Source organism: Zophobas morio, unplaced genomic scaffold (assembly GCF_036711695.1).
Source record: "Zophobas morio isolate AGI-343-1 ecotype UQ-CSIRO unplaced genomic scaffold, CSIRO_AGI_Zmor_V1 ptg000023l, whole genome shotgun sequence".
Classification (NCBI taxonomy): Eukaryota; Metazoa; Arthropoda; class Insecta; order Coleoptera; family Tenebrionidae; genus Zophobas; species Zophobas morio.
The window spans coordinates 14,625,542-14,651,499 of NW_026972128.1; the positions used below are offsets into that span (position 1 = coordinate 14,625,542).

Here is a 25,958-nt window from a genome sequence, read left to right on the forward strand (position 1 = left end):
AAATATCTCTCGTGTAGAAACAAAATACACATTCTAGACTTATAGTCAAACATAATTTTGCTGAAGTTTGTGTTTTATTTAACTTTAGATGTACTTTGTATCTTAATTTTGTGGTTACATGAACTCACAGAATTTGGGTTCAGTGTTTTTGACACGATCACAAGCATCACACGCTCCTGTTGGTAGCTCGCGTTAATTGTCTTCCTGTGTTTACGCTTTTTTAATTGTATGAATACAGTCGCGAATTCCTCACACTCTCAGTACTTCCGTCGTGTTAAATTTCTGACATTGTGCACGATAAAGTTGCAAAAATGGAAAAAACTTACTGTTAGAACGGCATAAATCTACAATATTCTATGTAGTCGCATTTGTAATTTTACATATCACAAAACATTTGTAAATATTTATATTAGATGCTGTAGATATAACAGTAAGAAAACCCGCCCGCAGTCTGTTAGAGAATTGAAATGTAATACATCTTGCTATTTATTTTTATAATGTAAACAAACATTTCTCGTTGGTATAGCCTTGAGGTGCAGTTTTGTAGGTGTTCACAAAAGTACAAACTCTTTCAGCCAGGTCCTTACAAAAATGTAATTGTTTCTAACTATTTACCGAGTTCCACATTACCAGCTGTAAAAATCTGAAATAAGACGTTACAAAGAAATTTCATGACTCAGGAATAGGTTATTTTATAAAATTTAAATATCATTATAAAAAATATGCAAAAATTTGAGGTGACGTCATGAAAATGTTTGTGAAGATGATTAAACAAATTTTGGTTGGCGTTCTATTAGCTACACCATATTCGTAAAATTTCTATAAAAGTCAGTCCGGTAGTTCGGGAGATTATCCGTAATAGCCGTTCGTCTTATGGGCTCGAGTACAATGTTCCGTAGCTTACACTCAGGAAGGAAAAGCATGGGTTAAATTGACAAGATTCTTGGTGTCAAATACATTAATATGACGAATACAAAAAAATGTTGCTATTCAACTTTTGCTGTCGTTCGTATACTTTCCAGAATTGACGACGCTTTTAACTACGTTTTCTCGATGAACGTGCTAATAATGCTAAGCAATACTGCCGTGCTAAACAAAAACAACGTAACTGCAATTTTGGGCGATTTTGAGTTTGGGGTATTTTTAAATTAAACAAGTTTCAAGGATTGTCCAGGTATATAATTATTAAATTCTAAGCTATTTTTTATTTAATAATTGCATAATTAGTAATTCAACGTATCTGATCATAGCGTTTCTTTATCACTGTATTGGTAGTCAAATTTAACGTATTTCCGTTACAATAGATACATTTAAAACGTATCTAGATTTTAAAATACATATTTCACTTACATCTTACATAGCAAATATAACCTATGTGAAAGATGCGTTAATTTTGCTATGTAAATGGGCCGACAAAGCTACAATTCCTGAATGCCGCATCTTTTGAGTTATGATACGTCTTTTTTGTCTAGCAGCCGACCAGTAACACTACCCCATTTTTAATGGCGTAGCACTCTATTGGACATAATTATTACCGGGAAATGCTCTGATTGATTCCGCAATTTTAAGGAATCAATGTTAAATATGTAGGAACAACCGTTCCCACAAAATCAGGTGTTCTACCTGAGCCCATTCATAATTTTAGTAAATATGTAAATACGTCTTATATTTCATCTACCTGCCCTACGCCTCCACATACTTTTTCTTCCTGTTTTTAGAATCTTATAAACTCTTTCATTATCTACTTCCACCTCTTCGAAACCGAGCCTACTTGTGTACCATTTAAAACACCATTCCTTCTTCTCCCTGGCACTCTCGAACAGTAAGAAACAAAATAAAATCTGAAAACCGTAACCGTCGTTTTTAAATCACCGACAGTACCCACAAATAAAACTGTGTTGTGTTTGAATAATTTCACTTCATCCCTGATCGTCGTTGTGAGTAGCAAATAACACAGTGCATTCATTGATTTTAATAGTTTACGCACAGGTACGTATTATTATACCCTCGCACTTTTTTATAATGCATGTTAAATAATAATTAGCACAATTATTAAAGGTCTATTTTTTTAACTAAAGTTTTTAAAAGAATATTTTAAAAAACCTGAAGCCAGTTCGGCGAATCGCGGGGTAACTGCTGAAAGAAAAAAAAAACATATTAGATAAACTGGCGGCACTCATCCCTCCTCACAAAATAAGTTTTTGGGAAGAACTGAACGTCAACACAGCAGAAGACGTGGACCTGGATGTCGAAGACGAAGATTGATCTCCAATTTTTTTTATTATTTTTATTGTTAATTTCTTATACTAATTTGGTTTATATTTCCAAATATTTAATACAACTTTTTCATTATTTTTTTTTATTTACTAAAAATAAAGAAACTGCAGTCTTCCGTTTGTTAAATATTATTTTTAAATGAAAAAGGAAAAAAAATTGATATTCCAATTTAAAGTTACGTTAAAATTTCTATGTATAAAGCTCTTTTTGTACTGATCGAATTACCGTATCAGCATATGGATGCAGACACGTTATTTTTGTCATGGAACTGTCAACATTTTTAAATGGAAAAAAAGACGTAACTGCTAAAAATATACAATAAACTACACTAAGCGCCAAATAAAGTTAACTATTGATTTCGGGGCGAACTCATCAACTAAAAACATCATTTCCCATCGTGTGCTAACTCAAAGTTAGCGAAAAATGCAAGTTATTTCAATCGGTTCGAGGTAACCCAACTTTCAAACGCCATTATCTCGAAAACGGGGCGAATGCAGATACGTTGTTTTGATTTAGCACGGCAGAATACAATTGTGTAAAAACAGTTCATTATTTAACCAAGGTATTCAGATTTATTGATTGAATCGTATTATGCTGCCGCAGTGTACACATTTTATATGCTTCATCCCGTCTCCTTCCGCAGTTGCATAAATTGATAAACGTTAGTGTGTCGTTGTAGTGCTTTTTTCAGATATTTCTAGGATTGAATGAAGAATTCATTTTCAGATTTATACGGCTTCATGTCAAGAGAAGCCGCGGCTGGATTTTGTTTGTTGTTGCTTCTAGATCTGAAAACAGGAAAAAGTATTAGGAACAAACAACTTCTACTCCTTAATTTAAGATAAAAGAAAAAAATAAGTATGCTGTAAGAAGTTTTATTTTAATTAAAAATTTGTTACAGTGTATATCAAAGTAATATAATAAATAATAATTATATTAATGAATTAAACTAATAAAAAAAGTCATTGAATATGGAAAGAGGAGAACCAGTACAGGGGTTGCTAGAATTTCTTTAAAACTCCCTTCTAGCTTGTTTGATATAAAAGATTTATTCTCTAATTAGGGCCACGCGTTATCATAACACCGTATAAATCATCGTTATGTGAGTTAGCGTTTTTGATTTTTCAATTTGTCATTTTGTAGTGCGGGAATACACCCCTGACATTTACATATCGCGCAGATCCCTGTGCCGTAACATGAGAATAACAACGAGTCTCGAGTGATTTTCTTGGCATTTTGAAGCATTTTCTTTGTTTCCCTGTCACTTGTGCCTGTAACCATTGAAATTTTAAATTGGTCGATATAGTGGTTTAAATGCTTTATCGCCTATATGGTAAAATGGTATAATGGCATATATTTTAAATAAATGGCAACTTGCGTCGATATGGAACAAGTTTTGGGAGGAAAATTCGGTTTGCAGACGAAACGACCCAATTAGTTTAGTCCTACTCCATAATTCTGGGTGGCGTGCCCATAAAATCTGTTTATTTGATGATGTAATTCGAAATTAAATGAATGGAATGCAATAAAGTTCATCCGGCATCACGGCCTCATCAAGAACCATCCAACGAAACAGCGACAATATATTTATTTAATTTTTATCGGTCCCGGTGCAATTCGCATTTTACGGCGGCGCGCGGTCTCATTGGGACAGGATATCGCATTACAGCCAGACAATTTAGATAATGAACATTTCTAACTCATTTACATTGTGAGCGCTAGTCGCAATTTATACTCCCCCAAATATCTGCTCTATATCAAACTCTACATTTTACATTATTAGAGGTCCTCTGTTTATGACGCGACCCAATAATTTATATCCTTGTTGATTTCGAAATGGAATTTAAGATTTAAAGCTTTTTGACAAGCGACTTTTTTGCTGACGAATATATTACAAACATTCAAAGTAGTGTTTTTGTAACGTTGGTATTGTTACGAAACACAAATCTGAGCATTCAGTGTCTGCAACGATTCTTGTTGTAGTATAATGATTGGAGCTTCCAGAAAATAGTACGGCTTGTTAAGATTTAGAAACGAAGCTACAATCAGAGCGTGACTTGACTGCCGGTCTCTACGGAGCAATAGTAGAGAAAATACTATCGAGTGGTTACAACAATTGAATTATGTCAGACTGCGAGTTTTACACGTTTTATATTCTTAAAATGTTTCCATTTATTTATTCAAAATAATCGATTAATAATTGCAAAGATTAGTCTTCTTTTTTTTTGGTTCTGAATAACTAGTTTTATTATTACAATAATTTAACAAAAAATCAAGCACACGAGCGTACGTAACCACTTTTATGCTTGTTATACCGCGTGATCAGAAATGACTGAGTCTGCACTGAGTACTTTTTAAACAAAAATGTGAACTTTTATTCCGTTTATGTTGGCGTAACGGAAGTAATTGTGTGACAGATATGTCATTCGTAGCATGGGATTAATTTAGGTTGTGTTTTGTCAATCTTGACAGCTGACGACCGGAAATTATAGAAAACATCATGATATCAGTTGCAACTAAAAATCCAAGTTTGGCAATAGGCTCAGTCATTTCTGATCACGCAGCAGAATTAATGTCTGTTGATTATTATGTAGAAATACGCATTGGACAACAACTAAGGAGATCAGTTGACATAAACTGCAATTTCATAATGACAGGCTGTGCTCTAACTGATTTACTGGTACATTCCGTCCGAAAAACATATTTCTCTAACTCTAAATATCTCCGATTTTTGAAAGTTTGTCATTACTTTTCACTTATGTTTTGTGATAATGTTACTTGTTATTTTTTAGTGCCAATATAATTGTATTACAACTGGTCTGTGCCTATTTACATTATTGCCAATTTTCCTAAAGCGTGTAATTTCGTAGGACACATTTCAATTTTCGCTTGATATTGATACTGATGATGACATTTACATTAAATTACCTCGTCTGTTTGTGAAACCTACCAAACAATGTTCGATTTTTTTTATTGATCCATTTTTACATTGTGAGTATCAAAATAATTTCACTGTACACAGCACACTCGTGTAATTTACGAGTAGCCAATAAAAAAAAAGGAACACAAAGAGTCGGGTGGGACGTGTTAGGTTCTAAATATAATTTTTTGAAATACGTGTAAATTCGGGATACCGAAACAAGTATTTCTAGTTTAAATCTCACTGTGGTGAAGATATGTTATTAATGAAAAAAAAATCATTTGTGGAAATTTCTCAGACTCTACCCAACCATTTAATGTTTTAATTACAAGCAGTAAAAGATATCGCAAAAACTGGTAGATGGAATCTTGGTCAATTTTTAGAAAGTTGATTGGTTTTCTCATTAATTTTCCCTTGTTGCTTTCTTGTGATTCGTACTCGTTACAATCCACTCCTAGCTTACTACGACGATTAATGTTAGAAATGAAAAGACTTTTACAGCTAGAATTTCAAGAGTGTGATTATAATACTTTTGTTACGCTATTGGTCGAATGCAGTATTTAAAATTTTCATATTTTACAACATCAAAACTAAACAGTGATTTCTTATTATTGTTTCAATAAGCGTCAATAATTTCACAATACTTCCTTGATGTTCTCCAATCATTCAATCAGGTTCAGTCAAATTTGTCTGTTTAAGGTAAAAATTATGATTATTTTTGTAATAAATCGACATTGTCGTCGCGGCGAAAACTTGAAATTATCTTGTTAAAGTATTACAATATTTCCTTTAGCATATGCTGGATAAGCAAAAAGCAAAACATTTAATTATGTAATAGCGTGTATGGTTAATTAAAGACTTGTTTCGACCTCGTAATTGTGAATTTTCAGTCTCTCAAATCTGGCTGATGTGGCAGAGGATGCCCAGATAATTAGGTCAGAACTAGTATTTAATAAATCATACACGTGAGTTCGATAATTCCGAGATCGCTTCCCCTTTTTTCGACACAAAAAATCTAATCGTTAGATAATTTGTTATTCATGTCATTTTGTTTTATTTGTTTGTTTCATTTTCATTAAAATTTACGAGAAGAGTTTATTCTAGTTATTTATTAAAAATAGAAAATTGAGTTACGTACGTAGCTTTTGTTAGATCACAAATGTAGTTTAACGTAGCAACAGAAATTAATATTAAATACTAACCTAGTTTAGATGATTATTTTGTGATCAAAATTTGGATCATATTCGAGGAAGGTAAGCCGTAATTAAAAACCGCGACAGTTTATTAAATGTACAGATACAATATGTCCTATTTGGTTTTAATGAGTAGATTTGGTTCATATTTAATTCAGTTTGCAACGTCTCTGGTGTCACTTACACTGAGCAAAAGCGTGTTAATACGTTCTTAGACAAACTAATTAATAAATCATAGGAGTATTTTAACTACTCCAAAGTGGCGCATGTGCCAACGTGGTAGGGTGGTTGGAATATGTTGTGTCATTATCATTGCATTCATAAATGTAAAAGTAAAATAAATTACTGATTGCTAAATTGCTATTATTATTACCACTACTACTATCATTATTATTACTATTTTCTTATAGGTTAAAAACGAGCGTCACACGTGTATTAGAATGGTTTTAACTAAAAGCCTGCAAAATAGATTGCGTAATGATATTGAGAAAAGATATGGGACAGCTTTAATAATAATCGTTTCCAATTACATCGTATAAATAATGATTTGGCATTTAAACATATAAATAGATCATAAAGTTGGATAGAAACTTTCTTTGATGTTTCGTGTTGGTATGAAATCCACACCACTCTATTGATCTGAGACACATTTAACAGTCGTTTATTTTAAGCATTTATTTGTTGAGTTTTTTTTGAATAAAAAATTTTGTGGGCGTTCGCTGCAAGCAGAAATAAAAAGCTCGTCTCAAAGCACGTCGCGATCGTCTCTATCCGGAGCTATTAACGAACATTTTTAACGAGGCTTTCGAGCAAATTGCACAATAATTACAGATCCAGAGAGTGGTCGTTTGAAGCGAACATTTGCAAAAATTGCGTCCCTTATTAAAAACAAAAAAGTCATGACTAAGAACAACAAGGGTAATTGCCTAAATTTTAGAATGTGGTGACGCATTAGCAGCGAAGTGGCAAGCAAAAAGGACGGACGCGATTGTCGAGAATCGCGTGTCATCCCCTGTAAATAACCAGAACACATCATCTTGGAACAACGAAGGGTGCACACCCTCCACTTGCCAAAGTAGAGTTATTTCGTACCGATGGACAATGGCTGTTTGTCACGCGCTCAAGAACCCATACTGCAGAACGCCGTAGGCTTTGTTTATTTACGATCGAGGAACGCTCCGTGTTTTAATGTAGGGCCTTTTAAAAATTGAACGATCAAACTGATTTATTCGTGGGGATTAAGAGCTGAATTAAAGCTGCCAGGTAAATCTGATAGTGGCATCTAATTTTCTTATTGATCAAGCTTTAATTTAAATGCTGAATTTGAAGGGTCTGTTTTGGCGACGCAAGCATCACAAGTTGGAAGACGGTGCAATTACCGGATTGCAATCGGGCTTCCCTAATGGGCACCATTGAGATAATCTCACCTGCCTAATGGCGACGTCAACTATAACTCGTCTTATTTGTTCAGATCCTTTCCAAACTTTCCAGATTTATGCGATGTTTTCGTCTCGGCTCCTAAGTTCTTTTCACTTCGAGCTAGTCTCCTTTTGTCAGCTTATGAAAATTAAAAATGAAATGTTCGCGTAATTACTACTCCCCAACTTTCAGTCTTCATTTAACTTTTTGCATTATCTCCAATGTGTTGTTTGTGATATAATTTAATTAAATGTATATTAATATAGTGATTACTTTTTGTAAGTTTTTTACCCGCACTATACGCGTTTTTACAATTCTCTTTGTTTAATTAAGATCTCAGAAAAACTGTGTTTTACCTTTTAAAGTACACATGAATCTCGCGCTATTTAATTAAATTCATTTTTCTGCTCGCCTCCTTCATCGATTAATTAAGGTGAAATGACGTCGCCTTTTCCCTCCGATCATAAAAGATCTTGAAGAAATGGCAAGCCGTTGGTTTTGAAAGCCTTTATTGGTGTATCAGACCAAACCATTGTGCAATATCGGGGTGTTCCTGCATATATTGCTCTCTTACACCGTAAGATTATTTCTGAGAACGTTTGGCCGGCGTGCTATCATAAACTAGCATATTTTGTTATAGCCCAGGGAGAGCATCAAATGAAACCAAGCCCAATTTCATCGCCCCTCGTATCGCAGATGCCAATAAAAAGATTTAGCCTGTGCACAGAATACACCTTTCTCGCGTTCGAATGGCTTTCCATGTTTTTCTACAAAACTGTTTTTATCCGGAAACATTTGGACTAGTCGCACTTTAACCAAAAACGCCTTCCGCTCAAAACAAGACCATGGAAATTTATTCTCTATCTTTTGAACAAGACGTTTTATTGTCTATTTTACCACAAAGAAGTTTTTGCTGAATTGAGGACATAAACATTATGATTAATACTATCTACAAACGAATAACACGAAATAACGGAATTCGTGTTCAATGGTATTTCTAATAATAGCCGATCTTTTATCAACATTATATAGCGTTTGTTTACTATTGATCAATGTAATGTTACCGCTTACTGCAGATCAACGAGAATAATCCGACGTGGGTTGTTTGAAGCAACTAATTTTTCAAATTTAATAAATTACATTGTTAGTAGTGGGTAACTAGTAGAATAATCTATCATCTGATAATGATAATATTTTGAACGTCAGTTTGACTATCAGAACATTTCGTCGTATTAGTAAAGTTTCAAACAATGAATATTAACAATATTAACAAATTAATACCAGATACTCCTGTAAAATTTGTCTTGAAATGTGATAACAGAGCTACGAAAGACGTCTAAAACAATGACCAGTATGTTTCTTCGGATGAGAATGGTTAAAAGTAGCGATAAAAAAATTGCCTATTCGTGTATATCTTATTTCTATGGCAAAACAAAAGAAGGTCGATGAGATTTGCACGCACCGCAGCATATTTTAGAGCAGCTTGTACCACATCCAATCCTTCGATATTCCCCGATGTAATGAAAAGTTCCCGAGTTTTAGTATTTGGTGTAATGAACGAAACATTTGGTTTGGATTTTGTATATTCTCTCGTTGTAAACCCTTCAGTTCTCCCCTTCTGCATACTCCACTTTGTTCAATAATAATTGTTACTTAAAGAAAATTTGCTGAATTAATAAGAACGTTTCATCTTTTACTTCCCTCGGGTTTGCTTCTCAGAAATGTAGTAAGTATATGTATATGCAACACTTTGATAACAAAAAAATTTTGCATTGCAAATACTAATTAAATTTTATAACATACAATTACTGTAGAAAAATTTGGCACCTTTTTCGATTTATGTTGAACAAGACATGTCTCAACGGTTTATCGTGAAATTAAAAAAAAAATCGTACCAAGGCGACTTTACTTTTAAACGATATTTTTCTCAGTGCAATGTGTTCTTGGCATCAATAGCGTGCATTACTGTAAACTTGACAAACTATAACTGTATTGATTTGGAGTGAGTTTTACGATACTAAGAATATTAAAAAACATATATTTCAGAAAAATGTGAAATGTGCATGTTTCTATGTCATTATGAGTTTAACAGAGCAAATCGTTTATTTTCAATATCGGTGTCTAAAACGCAACTGTATCAAGTGTGAAGTGTTTTTGAGATACTGTAATAAATTTACTGAATGTCGCGATGACAAAAAAATTCAATATTGTAGAAAACTCTCACCATTCAAGTTTCATACAAGCCGTTGGCAATATGTCTAGATTTAGCAAAGTACAAATAATCATCATGAACCCAACGTTTATAGTCACTCCAGTAACTTTAATGGTTTAGTTCTTGTTAAAGTGTCTACGTCTGGATGTTCTAATGGTCTAACCAATCTACTAAATTCTAAATGTTTGCAGCAGGAAAAACCGTGTTAAGCAAACAAAGGCGATTGCTTTTTGTAGACAATAATGAATTTACGTCAATTTTCACCATTAGGTAGTGTCGCTATTAAACAAATTAAACATTGTTTGTGATGTATATGTAACGACAACATCATGTAACATTTTTTAATAGAATTATAAACTGTATGCAGATACATTTATACTATTTTTGTCGGTTCGAGGATCACTACAATATCCAGAAATAAGATATTTTCAACGGCTATTGTGGAATATATACGTAATAAAAGAAATCGAAAATAACTTATCTGTATCTGTTTAGATTACGTCTGCCTTGTACAGTCTGAAAGCAAGCGCATTATGATTTTCGAGTCGTTCGATTTTCTCCCACAAATGGCAATAGTGATTTGAGTTGCATTACCAGAGAGATTACAATCAGCGGAAAAATGTAGTATGCGCATACGTGCAGTCGATCTGTGTATGCCGTGAATGTGATTGGAAAACCGTTTGCACCCGACAGGAAATACAAAAGTAGCCCCTTCCAACGAAGATAAGGAGGATTTCAATTTAGGAATTTGAAAGTGTCGGATTTGAATATAGCTGACGATGTCAGGCTCAAAGGTGGCCGTTTCTCATATCAATAAAGTGAGCTTTGGCCTGCGAATCGATCTGGCCTGGTTCCATTTATCTCTCTGCTGACGTGGACTTTGCATGCGGTCCACGATGGTGTACATCTATTGGCCCACAATATATCGAAAAACTCAACCCTACAGCGCGAATTGACCCTTTCTGGGATCCATAACTTACGACAAATACCCCATCCATCATAACGCTTGCAATTAATTATTTGTAAGATATATTTCAGACGTTTCAGCGTCTCTGCAAAAAATACAAGATCGAGGAATGGTTTGCTTCTCTCTGTTTGATTACTTTTCCCTGCAGACATGTCGGCGAAGCTAGTTTTCCACCCCCTCTTTTGTCATTGGCCAACTTTTAGGTATTAATTTGGGGAAACTGTGTATTTGGTTCAATCCCTCTGGCATATGAGCGCCGTTTGCCCCAAGTTTATTTGTGGAAATTGGAGCAATATCATTTTACTTATCTCCCAGGCGACAATTGATCGCCGGATGCAGTCTGTAACAATCACTATAAACAAGTCAATAATCCGGTGCACTCTGACAAATTGTATTACCCGGAATACGTGCAGCATTCGTAGTGGTATCTTGTGCAAGCGGATTAAGTTCTTCAGGCTACGTTAATTTTAATCCTTATATCGTAGACATTTTCATTTTAGCTCCTTCCCGGATTCCATGACCCTGCAAATACTCACATTTTATTAACGTCTTTACTACTTTTTAACTGGGTTGACGAGTTTATTTCCAAGTGTCCCATACATATGCAATTATTTAACTCATTATTTATAAATACCATCTTCTATTTATTTAAAATGTCCTAAATATTCGTAATAATTACTGCCTTAAATCAAGAATATGTTAAACGTATTTTTGTTTGTTTCAGGAATTTAGTCTACAATCTCAGTCTCTCAGATTTAAATCAACAACAGAAATTGACGTGGTTTTCCAATGAACATGATGCCAAAATGTGTGTGATGAAAGGAAAAGATGAGGTAAGTAAAATTATCGTCTTCAGTTAAGGTGAAGATGCAGGGTGGCATCTGTTAATTTTAATATATAGTACAACGCTTTTATTTTGAATTAATCAAAACGCCTACCAAAAATCATGTCAAATATGGTATCCAAAAACTGGTTCTGCTTTTTATATAATTTAATATGAAAAATACATGAAATTAAGCTGGACATTTTAAAATGAAATTCTGAATAATTTTTGTTTTCTTCAAAACTACGAAAAAAATACTTTTTGTGTATTAGAAAATTTCTGCCAAGTCATATTATGTTATTTAAAACAAATACTGTGGTATTAGACCCGGTTTCGTATTTAATGGTGTTCAATATATGCCCGATTAAGTAGCAGTAGTTATGGTTGTTTGTTATTAGTCATAAAATAAAAGTATCGTCTGATAACATAATAAACGATATTTCAACCAACTTTTATGTTTGTCAAAAGAAACTGCCGAAATTCGAAACACCATTTCTGTACCTGAGAGCGCAAAGTGCATAACTCCATTTTTACATAAAATTGGATAATGGGTATTTTTTGCTAAAAAATGTTGACGCTTTTTTCTCTAATTCAGGTATTTACAATTTTTTATTTGTTATATTCAATATTTTGTATTACATATATATTTAGAATAAGCTAATAATTTGTCTGGTATGTAAAACAAGCCACAAATAATTGCTCTCACTGAAAACTGACAATTTGGAGTTACGCACTTTGCGCTCGCAGGTACAGATTTATTAATCAATGAAGAGTGTTATGTCTATGACACCGTGTGTCATAGATATAATTTTCGATGTTTCTTTTATGTAAAATTTGTTAAATAACTAAATTCATTTCGATTTATCGAAATACACAAAAAAGTTGTTTTCGAATGCAATGCAATGTACACAGCTGCATGAAATAACTGTTTTGTCTTTTGTATGCTGATTTTCTAAATCCGTTTTAAGGAAATTGGCACGATTTTGTTGTTCAAGGAAAAATACTAATTTAAAAAGAACACTGTAAACAAGTTCATTTTTAGGTATGTTTGAAGTATCTGAAGCGATTTAATTGTACAAATCTTATTAATTAAAAATTTTTTATAAATGCTAATTTATATGCACAAGGAGTGTATTTTTTGTTGAATGTTTCTGAAATAATCCATAAAATATATCTGTCTACATTGATTTATTTCAGGCACTGCTAAACACTAAAAGCATGTCATTGAAGCCAGTATTACTTTTCAAAACCTACCTTACTATAACTATTAATGATTCGTTTATGACGTCATTGACTTTTTAGAGGGAATGAACAGGTGCACCTAAAAATAAAACTATAAGTGGATCGGTTATTTACCCGCAGGTGAAGACGCTATATATTTAAACTGTACTTAACAATATTTTGAGATAACGCCACTAATTTTTTCGGATCTGAAAAACAAATAAATCGTAGTTGACGTTTTTCCCTCTACACGATAGTCTTAACGTACTCCAAGTAATCGGTTTGGTTTTTCCGCCTAATAAATCGCCAACAGACGACACACGAACGGAAATCGGAAACCCATATGCGGGTTTGTACGACCAGGAAGACACTAAAAACGTGGAATTAGACTTTCTTCAAAAATTACTATTACATGCTTTCCTTAGCGGAAGCTCTAGAGCTTAACAGCAATGAATCTAAAGTTAATTCCAACTTTGGGTAGGACAAAACAGGAGTTTAATACCTTATTGTAACAATTTGTTACACTTGTACATATATCTCGCTGTTAGGTAGATTTTGCTTGCGGGCTGTGTCTACAAATTTGACGATACTTTTTTTCATTTTTGGCTTATAATAATATCTCGTAAAGTAGTTTCTGTGTAAGTACTTAACTACACAATAACAATCGTAGAAGGTAAAAAAGAACAATTTTGAAATCGAAATGAATATTGAAAAATCATTACTTTGATGGCTTTTTTATGGTCTTGTGGACAATAACATTTGTTGCTATTACAAATTCGATAAACAGAAAAATAATAAATAATGAATAAACACAACATCAGTATAAAATTTGTTATTTTTACAACTGAACCAGAAAAAAACCTTTTATTGTATGCTCCAAAAATAATGGAGTTTCGTATTGAGAACGACAAGCTCTCGTTTCGGCAAGACCGTGACAAATCATTGACTAAGTGTGGAAAAATTCAGTTTAAAAACAAATCTAACCTTTGTTTCAAATGTAACTAACTAGAAAACACAAAAAATGGAATTTAAATGTAAATCAAGGCTTTCATTTGATCAGTAAAATTAGAGGTGAAAAATTGTAACAATAATTGCATGTTTGCATACGATTAAATTATTTAAATACCTTTTGAGTAAGGTGCATCCGTGCATACCATGTGATTGAAATGTTATTAATGTGGGTTTGCTTGTGTTTGTATAACTAAACAGTACACACAGTAATTACACCATTATGAACGCAAGCACATATTGTATAAAATATGACTTTGCAAAATCATGTAGTTTGCAGACCCGTTTCGTTTAATTAGTGTAGTCTGCAACAGTTATCTCATACGTCATAAACATATATTCACCTATCATGACGGTATAGCATTATCCGACTTGCTGCAACCACTACGTTCAAACATACATGACCAAACTAAGGCTTGGAGATAATTTATGTTGAAATTACAACTCAACTCTGCACGTTGCGGTTGTTGTCAAGTGTCTGACAAGCAACCAAGCCAGAGTTTCATCTAGAGAAGTGAAGAATTTAAACATTCCTAGTGATGCACACAGTGAATTCTTTCCCTTTTCTTATTTACCACAAATTCATTCATGTTGATGCGATACCCGATGTGTTGTATGTATTTCATTTATTTGGTATGCATTAACTAACCCAATATAGCAATTGATGCGTAAAGGGAGAATTGATGCGATCAGCCCGATGCCGACGGAGGCATCGAACATTTGCACCATTAGTGTATACTCCACTTATCAAAAGCATATCGATGCAAGGTCGTTAAACCAAACTCTTTATCTGCTTCCACGCGGCTTTACTCTATCTTTGCCAAACAGATTAAGGCCTGACGTCAAGTCGAAAACGTCGATTAATTTTTTTTTGTTTGCAGATGCGAAAGAAAAGGGCAGATTATAAATAGCGATTGTCTTTATGATAGCGTGGTGCGGAGGGTGATGAATTGCTTCCTTTGAGCAACCCTTTTCGTGCTTGAGATAAGTTTCAAATAGTTGAAACGATATTAAAAATTCGGGTTAACTTGGGGTTTGACTGAGCCCTGTATCGCTCAAGTGCCACATTGGAGTCTGTATTCCATAGATAATCTTCCATTCCGGCAAATGCTTGGGATTAAGGGTAAAGTAATTTCGCGACGCGGTAACGATCACTGCTGGTTTCGCCGTAATTAGTGATCATTAGGTTATGTTAGACTATCAGCCGCTTACTTAACTTATGTTTTACGGTAGATAAACAAGTAAGTGAGACATTACGTTGTGAAGCGTCGGCGAAACCATCCTATCGATCCGCGGCTGTATTCTGTATGCAAATTTCGCTTAGGCCGTTGAACACTCGGGAAAATATAGTTTTGGTATGTTGGGAAATTACCAAGAAACGAGTTTCCAACAAAGTTTAACTTCCCTAACAGATAAGACCGTTCTGATATGCTTATCTTTGTTTTTATACGCCACTCTTTTTATACGGCAGCTTATGGAAATTACGAATATTATAATTAATGAAAATTACCTCAGAAATTGTATTAAAACCCCTTATTTCATGCAGATTTCACCTTTTACGCCTAGTCTTTTTGATTTATTTTATTCTTCAAAGAACATTTTCTAATATAATTTCGCAAATTACCCGAAAGTTTTTTTGACAAAATTTGTCCTTCAAGGAATCGAGTAACTGTTGTAACGAAAATCATACGAACTGACGAAAGAAGTAGGTGTGATTTTCTAAAAGCAACAGCCACAAGTTAATTTGAATAACAAATTTTTCTGAAAAAATTAGATACAAGTTAGATTCGAGCCAACAATTCGAAGAGAAATTTATTGTTTGCTTTTTAACAAGTTAACATTTTTGCGTGTCTCTCTAACCACATTATCATCATCAGGACGATTAAAGACCCTCTGAGCCACGCATCCATGTATACCAAACATTTCGCAGTCATGCCACTAGCATGGACGGTTAAACACGCTCCATGTTTCTAAATATTTCCAAAGATTGGGAAGCGAACTAATGTTTTTATGTAGGTAATTTTAAAGGTAATCAATAAGTGAACGAAGCAATACATTTAAAAGTGCATGAAAGGGGACTGAGTACTTTCATATTTTCTTGACGTATCATGACCCCAAGAATACGAAAAATTCAGTTTCCCGTTTCTGCCTGTCTGTCTATCCGTCTGTCCATCCGTCCTTCCTTCCATCTGTCCGGATTTTTATTAGACAATCTCCAAAACTACCGGAACAATTGTTGTAAAATTTTATATGTAAGTTAGAAGAAATATCGTGTAGATGATAAAACCACGACCTTCTCTATTAACTACGGCCTGCTCAATCGTCTAGTTTTCGTGTTCTCCGCGTAGAGCCACTTACCCGTTAAACGCCAAAAAAGACACCTGCCTACTACTAGATAATTTTCAAAAATTGTGACAGGAGTATTTGTCATTCCTCAACGTGTCTCTTGTGTCTAATCTGTTTTAGTTTATTTGTGGCTTAAATAGATCCGAGATTTACAATCGCCGTTTCGTTTTGTTTTTGTTTACGTTTGTTTTAGTGCTTTGTGTTGTGTTTCGCATTTTAAAATGCCTTATTCGTTTTGTTGTGTTCCGTCGTGTTTCTCCACAGATCCTTCAAGATCCTTTCATGAGTTTCCCTCTAATTTTAAGCTAAGACAAGTATGGTTGGGAAAAATATATCCTAATACCGGTAAATCTTCAATAAATATTTTTATTAAGTACCTATTTTTGTTTGCATAAAGTTTGACATATTTTATTAAAAAAGACACTTCTGAATACGAAAAATTGTAGATGAGTGCCCAAGATTATCGGACAAAACGGTTGTTTGCAGTTTACATTTCCTGAAATCATGTTTTAAAGCATCTGAATCAGGAAGAAAATTGCTGAAACGTGATGCTATTCCCACGTTATTTATGGTAGTTTCCGTGTACAAATTTTGCCAAACCTACAAACAGTTTGTGCGAAATCGAGAAGTGCCTTTTGTAAAGTTTTACCAAATTTAGTAGTTTCGCTTCTATAAACTGATTCTGTATGTAACAGCTATTTTCACCCTGCTTCGATTGTGGATGAACTAAAGAAGCTGTCCAGACCTCTCATGAAAATAGCTTGTTTCAATGTCTGCTTCGCTAAAATAGAATTCGCACAGTGAAAGATAATATGCATTAACTGATGATCTGTATTTTAATAATTATCATCAACTACAATAACTGTAGACCAATGTAGAACATACGCTTTGGTTAGCAGAAGTTTCAAAAATCATTCTCTTTAGTGCGGCCAACCATTTTCTTTTTAAATAATTTTCCGAATTAGGAAAAGTAAATGTTAACGTCTTGATTCTATTCACCACATTCTGTCTCTCTAGAAGTAAGAGTACGTGTCCATTGGCGCGCAACTCTCACGAGAGTTCTGATTTTGATTTTATACCATCTTTAATCATAAGTTGTCATTTCAAATTTCAGAGGTCTATTATTACAATGAATTGAATTATTACGAAAAAAATACACGTAAAACATACTTATCGGAGATCATTTTCGCATTTCGAAATGCGTTCGTATTGTGGGAGTCGCTCACAAACTCGGAAAAACTAGGTAAAAACGATACCCTTACCCACGTTGAGGGCAGGCCCAACCATGGCTTTACGGGCTGATTTTGGAATTATTTCTCGCAAACGCCCTCTGAAGTACACATGTAGCTTAACGGTTTCATCTATTATAAATTTAAATCAAAATTTCCAGTGTTTCCTAATTCTTGTTAACCTATAAACTGACAGTTGATGGTCTAAAATTAATTGACGGTTAACGGGTAAGTGGCGCCAAAGTGGCGACATTTTGCGTTTTCTCAGAATCAAAAAAACAATGAAATTCAGGTCGATTGAGCAGGCCGTAGTTAATAGAGAAGGTCGTGATAAAACTAATCAAAATTTGCGTAATCAATCGTAAGAGGCATCCAAATTGTGCAAAAAAATTGAAATTATATTAGAATAGTGGCCCATCGTGTGTCATGCTCGCTTTTAAACATGTGAAGCGAAAAGGGGAACGTTCAAATCTGGCTTTTTTTTTGTTTCTTATACTATTCCTGCTATTATCTATATTTTATGGTGAAAAAACCGTTTCAGTTTCTTTCAAAACATATGCATACTTAAATACTGGCGTTGTCTACTTTAAAGCCGGCGCTGATACGGCATTAATGTTCGAATTCTTTCGAAATATAAACATAAACAGTCGAAGTTAAACAAGTACTAAGAATTAAGAATACATTGTTTCCCGTTGGCTATCTGCTTTAAATATATTTCATATTGTCTGCACTTGTCTGCCCTCGCGGCGCAGGGGCTGGGGGGGTGTTATTTACGCCAGTAAATTCTAACCAAACATAAAAAAATGGTCGAAGGTTACTACGACGAAACTTTCCTTGCCCCTGAAGTACAGTACAACAAATCGCATTTTTTTGATAAACTATAAAATTCGATTTTGAGAAATTAAAAAACATAGATAATATAAATCACAGTATTAAGAAAGACGTCCATGAGGGGATCGAACGCGCCACCGTTTTCTCAGTACAAGTCCAAAGTCGGCGACTGCATCACCGAGATTGGTTATTCAGCGTTGCTTATGAAAACTTGTTATACAATTTGGATTTCGTTGAGAAAATGTTGGTGTCTAAGGGAAAAATTCAAGGCAGATTCATAAACTACAGGTGTGGGAATAGGTAATTGTATAACATTTAAATAATCTTTAATGTACAAATTTTTGAGGGGATGTCATTAAATTGTTGTGGGGATAATTAGACAAATTCTGATCAGCGTTTTACCATCTAAAATTTGACGACAATTAGTTTCAGAAATTTTCTGCCTAATAAAAATCCGGACAGACGGAAACGAGAGACGTATTTTTTCCTACACTAGAAGAGGTTATGAAACGTGTAGAAAACATGAAAGTAACCATTCGCCGGAGGCCCTTATTACAATGTAGGAAACATCAGACGAATGGCTGCTTTTAAATTTCCTCAACGCATTATATTTCCTAAAACATACAATCTAATTCAACATAAGTGAAATAAGTTACAGATATACCACTGTTGTCAACGTGTACGAGCAAAAATGATTGTATTGAAAAATATCTTCCATCATGTTTTGCGTCATTTCACAGCAGTCGATTAGATTTAATTACCAACGACATTCAAAGTCGTGTAAAATTTGTGTAAACGCTGTTAATGATCAAACATGACTAAATGTATAATTGGGGGCTGTGCCTTTGGGCTTTTTGTAACAAGCGGGTCTCTGGATTTGAAATTTTTTGTGACAGAAATAATTTGCTGGGTCATTTATTCGTCATATTGGTGCGACAGACGAGCTCGAGGGTTGCATTCTAATTAATAGCCAGAAACAAATGACATTTCGTAAGAGTCAGTGTTGATAACATCAAAGAGGCGAGTTTTTTAGAACATGCAACATGATAATCGTGGAACCATCTTAAAAATGTGGCGGTAGCTTCCATCAGCGCCTTGAAGAGGCACACTTATCAGATTGTGTTCCATGCTTGTTATTCCCTTTTTGCTCCTCTGCTCTTCTTACATCCATTTAGGTATTGATTCCACCCGCATCTCTTATCTATTCTAAAATCAGTAGTCGTTTCATTAGGAGGAGAAGTCCGCAAAGTAAACCGTTGATCTAACACGACGTTTCGGACCAGAAACTCCATCAGCGACGTGATGGCGGATTTGTTTTCGGGGCCGTAATTTGCGGGCGAACTACCACTATAACAGATCGAGTTATTCAGACCGCCGATTCAATTTAACGACTGTTGAGCTGACGGACATTCGACCGTAGAAGCGGTTTTGTACAGTGTATAGATTATCCTGTTTGTTCTCAACCCATCTCCAGCCTCGTCAGTGTTTTTCGGATACTCGCCTAATAGAATAATTTATTTACTTCTCGAGCAGCTAACAAATTATATGAAAACCTGAATTTAATTCACAAGAACGTAATTCTCGCCCTAAACAATCTTAAAAGAAGTTTTTTAATCCGCTTTGATTAATTACGTTTCGTCACAGACTGGAGCCTTGAAATGTTCTTGATGAATTATGATGTCGGCGTTATCTCAGTGCAAGTGAGATAATAAATGTACCAACACGATTACAAAGTGTATGAAAAGAAGGCGTCCACGCCACCGGTTGTCTATATCTTTAGATGTCTTCATGCGGCTTTACACAAAAGAATCGCTTCTAGGGGAAAATGACGCCATTATTTAGAATCTTTGGAGTTAAAAGGAGCAAAAAAACTCGTTTCTATTGAAAACTCTGCGGATGGGCAATTTCAACTCAACTATGGTCCCATCAAAGCTATCAATTGTGTTTAATTCTGATTATGTAAATTCCCGATCTCGTCCTATGATTATCGTTACTACAACGCTACAAGCTTTGTCGAAAATGCAGCGATGTATTTGGTAGGAAAGAGAGAAAAAGAGTCGAAATTGCAGACAAGGCAAGATGTCGCAATATGAAAGAATAGTTGACGATCATTAAGATCTCTTCAAGTCTGGTTTTCTTGATTAAAAAAGGAATGGACAAAGAAGTTTGAGAAAAATGGGGCAGTCCCGAAAGAAAGGGGATAGCCGCCGTAAATGTTACAAAGCGAGAGAAAGATCGATACGCTCCCTGATGTGTGGTCGTATCTGCGCCGCTCCCGATTTCTCGCACCATTGTTATAAGTATAACCAGTGATCAATGAAAAAATTATAGCGAAACTAGTTTTGTTGTTCCTAAGTGGGGGCCATAATCGATAGAAATATTTTATCAAGTATCACAAAAATAACACCGGTCGCACAACGAACTCTAAGTTCGATTATAAAAAACATTTTTAGTACATAGCATGTTTAGTAGGTAGATAGACTATGTTATTCATAAATCAAGTTGGTGCGGCTGAGTTGACCCGGCGCCTCCGCCAAATGTTTATTATGCGTTTATAATATTTTGATGCACGTGATTGAGAAACCAAATAGTAACGTGGAACTTAGATAATGTTCAATAAATTTTATTTCATACGTTTTTGTTTGTATGTGTTTTTTACAGTATCAGGTGATACAAAATCCTTTTAAAAATGGAAGACTCAAAAACATTTTTGGGGGGCTATATTCTCTTCCATCAGTACCGTAATCATTGTTTAATTTTTTGATGTATGTACGGTGTATAAAACAAATACCAGTTCTCCACAGTAATCCTAATGTAAAATTAAATCATAAATATTTGAGAAATACTGTAAGACAATCTGGCGAAAAAAGAAACACGATTGTTTGTACAACTCGGTTAGTCAGTGAGTAATGAACTAATGATTAATGAGGTTCTTCCAATTGTATTTGTGTTATGAAAACTATAATATAAAACTATAAATTATATCAGTACAAACAGATACGTAGAGAGGTGCGGTGGTTTTAAACAAAATGAATTTATTGTTGAAATAATTGAAATTTATACAATCGTTTGCAATTCCACAACAAAATATTTGATGATTTCAAACAGGTCAATAAAATTCAGATGATAAAACTCCAAGCAAAAATTGGTCTCATATTATTAGATAAAACTTCCCTCGGCCTTGAACTAATAAAGTTCAATAAATCCAGTTTCTTAGAAAAGTTATAAAACTTGATTCTGTGAATTATAATTTTTTTATGATAACCCCTATATATAAAAATAAATAGATGCGTGGACTGTTAAAGCACAGGCAAAGAAGTATGTTATGCGTAGTTTCAAATGAATTTTTTCCAAACAAAATTTTGTGATGACGTAATCAGGCACGTATATAGATTTATATTTCAATTTATAGATGTACAATGTAATACCAATATTAATAATACATTTTCATATTTTCGGCAAAATGTGTGAACCTTCTTGATATGATAAAAAGAATGCTCCAGTTATTAAATTGTTTTAGTCACGTACGTCATTTATAAAGTATGACGTTCCTTCATACCGCTAATACATGTTCTGAAACCACAAGAATAGTAGTATCTATGCAAAATTTTGAGGTGGCGTCATCAAATTGTTGCAGGGGATAATCAAACCAATTTTGGTTAACATTTTACTATCTATACGATATTCTGAACAAATATATAAAATTTAACAACAATCAGGACTGCTTTTTATGTGTCTAACAAAAATTGATACAGGCAGACGACAGTCAGGGACACATATTTTTTGATATTATAGGGTTTCTGAAACGTCGAGTAAACATGAAAATAGCAGTTCACCGGATAGATTCTAGTACAATATTTCCGTAGCTTACGCTCGAGAAACAAAAATGAATTTACCTAGACACTTCAAAATTAATCTATTCCGAATGAAATAATGTGTTCATTGTAGTGCAAATTACCGTCACCTTAATAATGAAAATAAAACAATTTTGAGAAAAAATGTTACCATGAAGTAGCAAATCTTTTCTCAATTTATTTTTGTTGATAGAGTGACGACAATTTGCATTATAATAGACTACTTAAATCTCCATTATTATTACATTACTGGAGTTCAGAAAGCAAAAATCGCTCTTAACTATAAAAATACATTAAACAAGCAAAAAATTAGTTAGTCATGCAAACAGACTATAATGTGCATGCACCGGTAATTGTAGCGCCTTGTGATTTTTTGTTGAATTTGAATTTTTTTATTTTATTTTGTAAAACAAACGGCGCTAAACCGCCAAAATTTAACAACTTTCTCTGCGTTATAGACATTTTTGTATCCTTTTTACTTCCAGAACGCAAACGACTCAAGCGAAGGAAGTATTGTAGTTCTTTCATGTTTTCAGACGTTTCATAACCTCTTCTAGTGTAGGAAAAAGTAGGTCTTCCGTTTCCGTCGGTCATCTGTCATCTGTATGTGCCTTCGAAAGTATACCAGACCGATTGGCGTCAAAATTTGTACATATATTAGGAATATCGTGTAGATGGTAAAACGCGAACCAAAATGTGGTTAATTTTCCCCACCAATAATTTGATGACGTCCTCTTAATCTTTTTTTTATTAAACTTATTTTAAATTTTATGAGTATAAAATAACGTACTCATATATTTGTGGTTTATGAATTCGGCTTGATTTTTTTACCAGTGTAAGAGCACTGACGGTAAACTCGGTATTAATGCCGGAAATATGTAGTTAAATTACTAACGCGAAGATCGCTGATTCAACTAACTAATGGATCACATTTTTTTTGTTGATCAAATCAAGAACGATTCACCCTATTTTTCCAAAAATTTAAGAATACAAGAATGTTGCGCCCGCGTATACTTAATAACAATAAATAATAAAATAAGAATTATCATAATAATAGCTACTTATCCAAAATAATATCAAGAACGTTTTAATCGCCTTATCTGTTTTGAGGAGACAAAGCCATTCAAATCGGATATCTTGCTACGTGCGTAAAACTGCAATAAAATCTATAGTAATCCAAACCATCCAAAAGTTTTAAAATGTGGTGCACACGTTAGATATTTTCTTTCAAACAAAAAAATAAGGACGTGAAACTAGCTCAAGAAATGATTTATAAATTCGTGTTTTAGTGCTGGGAAATTTTTTGTAGCTAAAATTTGCGCAGTATTTTGTCCATTAATAATTGGTGGATTTTTTGCAATGAAACAATCTGATGAAAAATGTTCATTTTAATGTGTTCATTTTTTGTCACTGAAATTTGGAGAACCACTTAAGTTTGATGCTTCGATTTATATTTTACAATGTTTAAATTATTCATATTGTTCATTTAGTGCCCTCACGTTAATGTATTTTTTGCTCTGTTTTTATAATTCAGACATTGGCGTCTGTTGAAACTGAAAAATGATAAGTTTGACCTGATTAAATTCGAAATGCTTTCTTTACTGAATCCTTAATATTACATTTTTCTATTACATCTTGGGTTTCTTGGTACGCGATTTACCTCGCCTCGCGCCTCCACCAATTATGAGGTGACTGGTAAATAGATTTGAAACCGCTGAGGGAAAGATTCGTTCAAAAGATATTTATCGTAGTTGAAATGATACGTGAACAGCAACTGGTTTGGCTCGGAATCTTTGATGGTCGCTGCGATTATTTTGGTTGAATTTAATTTGTTGTAACATTTTCTAGCGAAAATTTATTGGAAAATGTATTGCTCATTTTGTGTGTTCGTACCCACAAGAATGTGGTCATATTGCTGTGGCGGTTGAATTTTCTTTTGTTTGACCACCAGTCGCAGTTGAATTTTACGTACGTCCACCCCTTTTCACAGACAGTATCGTCTGAAGGCATCTCTTCTCAATCTCGAGCCCCCCATTAAGTTTTTGCCTCGGTCGTATCTCGAGCATTGTGCGAGCCTGATTTACCGTCTCTCTTATGACTTCAGTTTTTGCATTTGAGCTGCTCCTTCTTATCTCTTGCATCTCTCCTTCGCACTAATTGCTTTCTGGCCTTGTCGGGGCGAAATAATCAGCTCCATGTAGCCATTAGCGCTATTCTCTATAAATTAGCTCGGGTATCGGCCCGTCCAGTTTATTATCACCAGAAACCCTTTGTTATGATTGAAACGTTATTTTCATCAATTGACGCAACGCCACGTTTCGACCATTATTCAAAGTCCATTGCAGCCCCTCATGTCCGGTCACATTTTTATTCAGTCAAACAGCGATACTTCACTTTTTATGAAGTTTTGTTATCGGTTAGCTATCCGACGAACTGACGGTGCCAAACCAATAAAAAATGCTTTACTGCTTATATCAGCCTTACTGGCTACGGATTGCGGGCTCACACTCCGGTGAATTAGCTTTAATAAAATATTTACAGATAATAACCTCGCATCATGTTTCATTATGTTTGAATGAAGCCATTAGTCTCTTATGAAAAATTCAGCGCAGTCAATGCCCTTTTATTTTCGCGTTCGAGCTTTCAGTTCAGAGCCAGATTTATTGTAATTACCGCTCCCACTTATTTGCTTTTATATTTAACAATTCGTTTCTTTATTGCAGGAAAACTGCCAAAACTATATCAGAATAATGGCGAAAACTGCAGCGGGTCGCTTACTTCTATGCGGAACTAACGCTTTCAAGCCTGTTTGCAGAGAGTATAATATTCTTAATGGAAATTACACCATGGAGAAAGAAAAACCAGGTCAAGCGGTCTGTCCGTATGACCCTCACCACAACTCCACAGCTATTTACGTCGGTAAGTACATTTAATTAAATTCTTTAGATTTTTACTGTGATAGTATGTTGATTTATTAGATTAGTAGCATAGTAGTAACCTATCATAAAGATATTCCGAGAACTGAACCTTTATTTCTAAAATGTAAATTAATTCAACTGTTTCGCTACGTCGCCGCATTAATATGCACCTATCGGTTGAGAGCGTATGCACGAAGAGCTATTGAGTAATTAAAACTATTCAGCACATAAGTACACAGCAGTTGAGCAGTGGCTTATTTCCTCTGAATGCTGCCAATTTCCGGCAAACATGAATTCACATTGGTTCCAAAAGGAAACATCAGGCTAGACTCACACTGAAATTTCGCTACTTTAATTAATTTCATTTAGTGCTGTGCTATGTCAATTGATAATTATCTAGATGCGGTTCTCCTACAAACCTCGCACTAATTGTTTACTCCGCACTAATTATTTATTGAACGAAACTCTCTTAGCCAACAAAATCGCACAACCCGGTAAATAAATATGTTTCACGTTGTGTTATACTCAAACAAAAAATGATCTATTCCACGTCGAACAGTCAATTTATTAGAACGCGGACAAAAGCAAACACGCGGAAACTTCTATTTTACGATGGTTACGAACAGCGAATATACGGCGAAAACTACACGAATTATGGCAGCTGAAGCGAAGATTTGATTTTGGGGTCGTCTCTGACAAAAGACTCGGAAATTCTCTTCAAATCAGCTTCATTTTACCAC

At 34.3% G+C, this 25,958-nt stretch overlaps 1 protein-coding gene across 5 annotated transcripts in view; it reads left to right on the forward strand.

Annotated features, from left to right (window-relative positions):
- Positions 1-25,958, forward strand: part of LOC135133886 (semaphorin-1A) — a 235,366-nt gene that overhangs the window by 189,677 nt on the left and 19,731 nt on the right. For all 5 annotated transcript variants that reach the window (XM_064062414.1, XM_064062417.1, XM_064062418.1 and 2 more), the window contains exons 4-5: positions 11,713-11,821; positions 25,024-25,219. In XM_064062414.1, the coding sequence (XP_063918484.1) occupies positions 11,713-11,821; positions 25,024-25,219 (305 nt within the window). The remainder of the gene's footprint in view (positions 1-11,712; positions 11,822-25,023; positions 25,220-25,958) is intronic.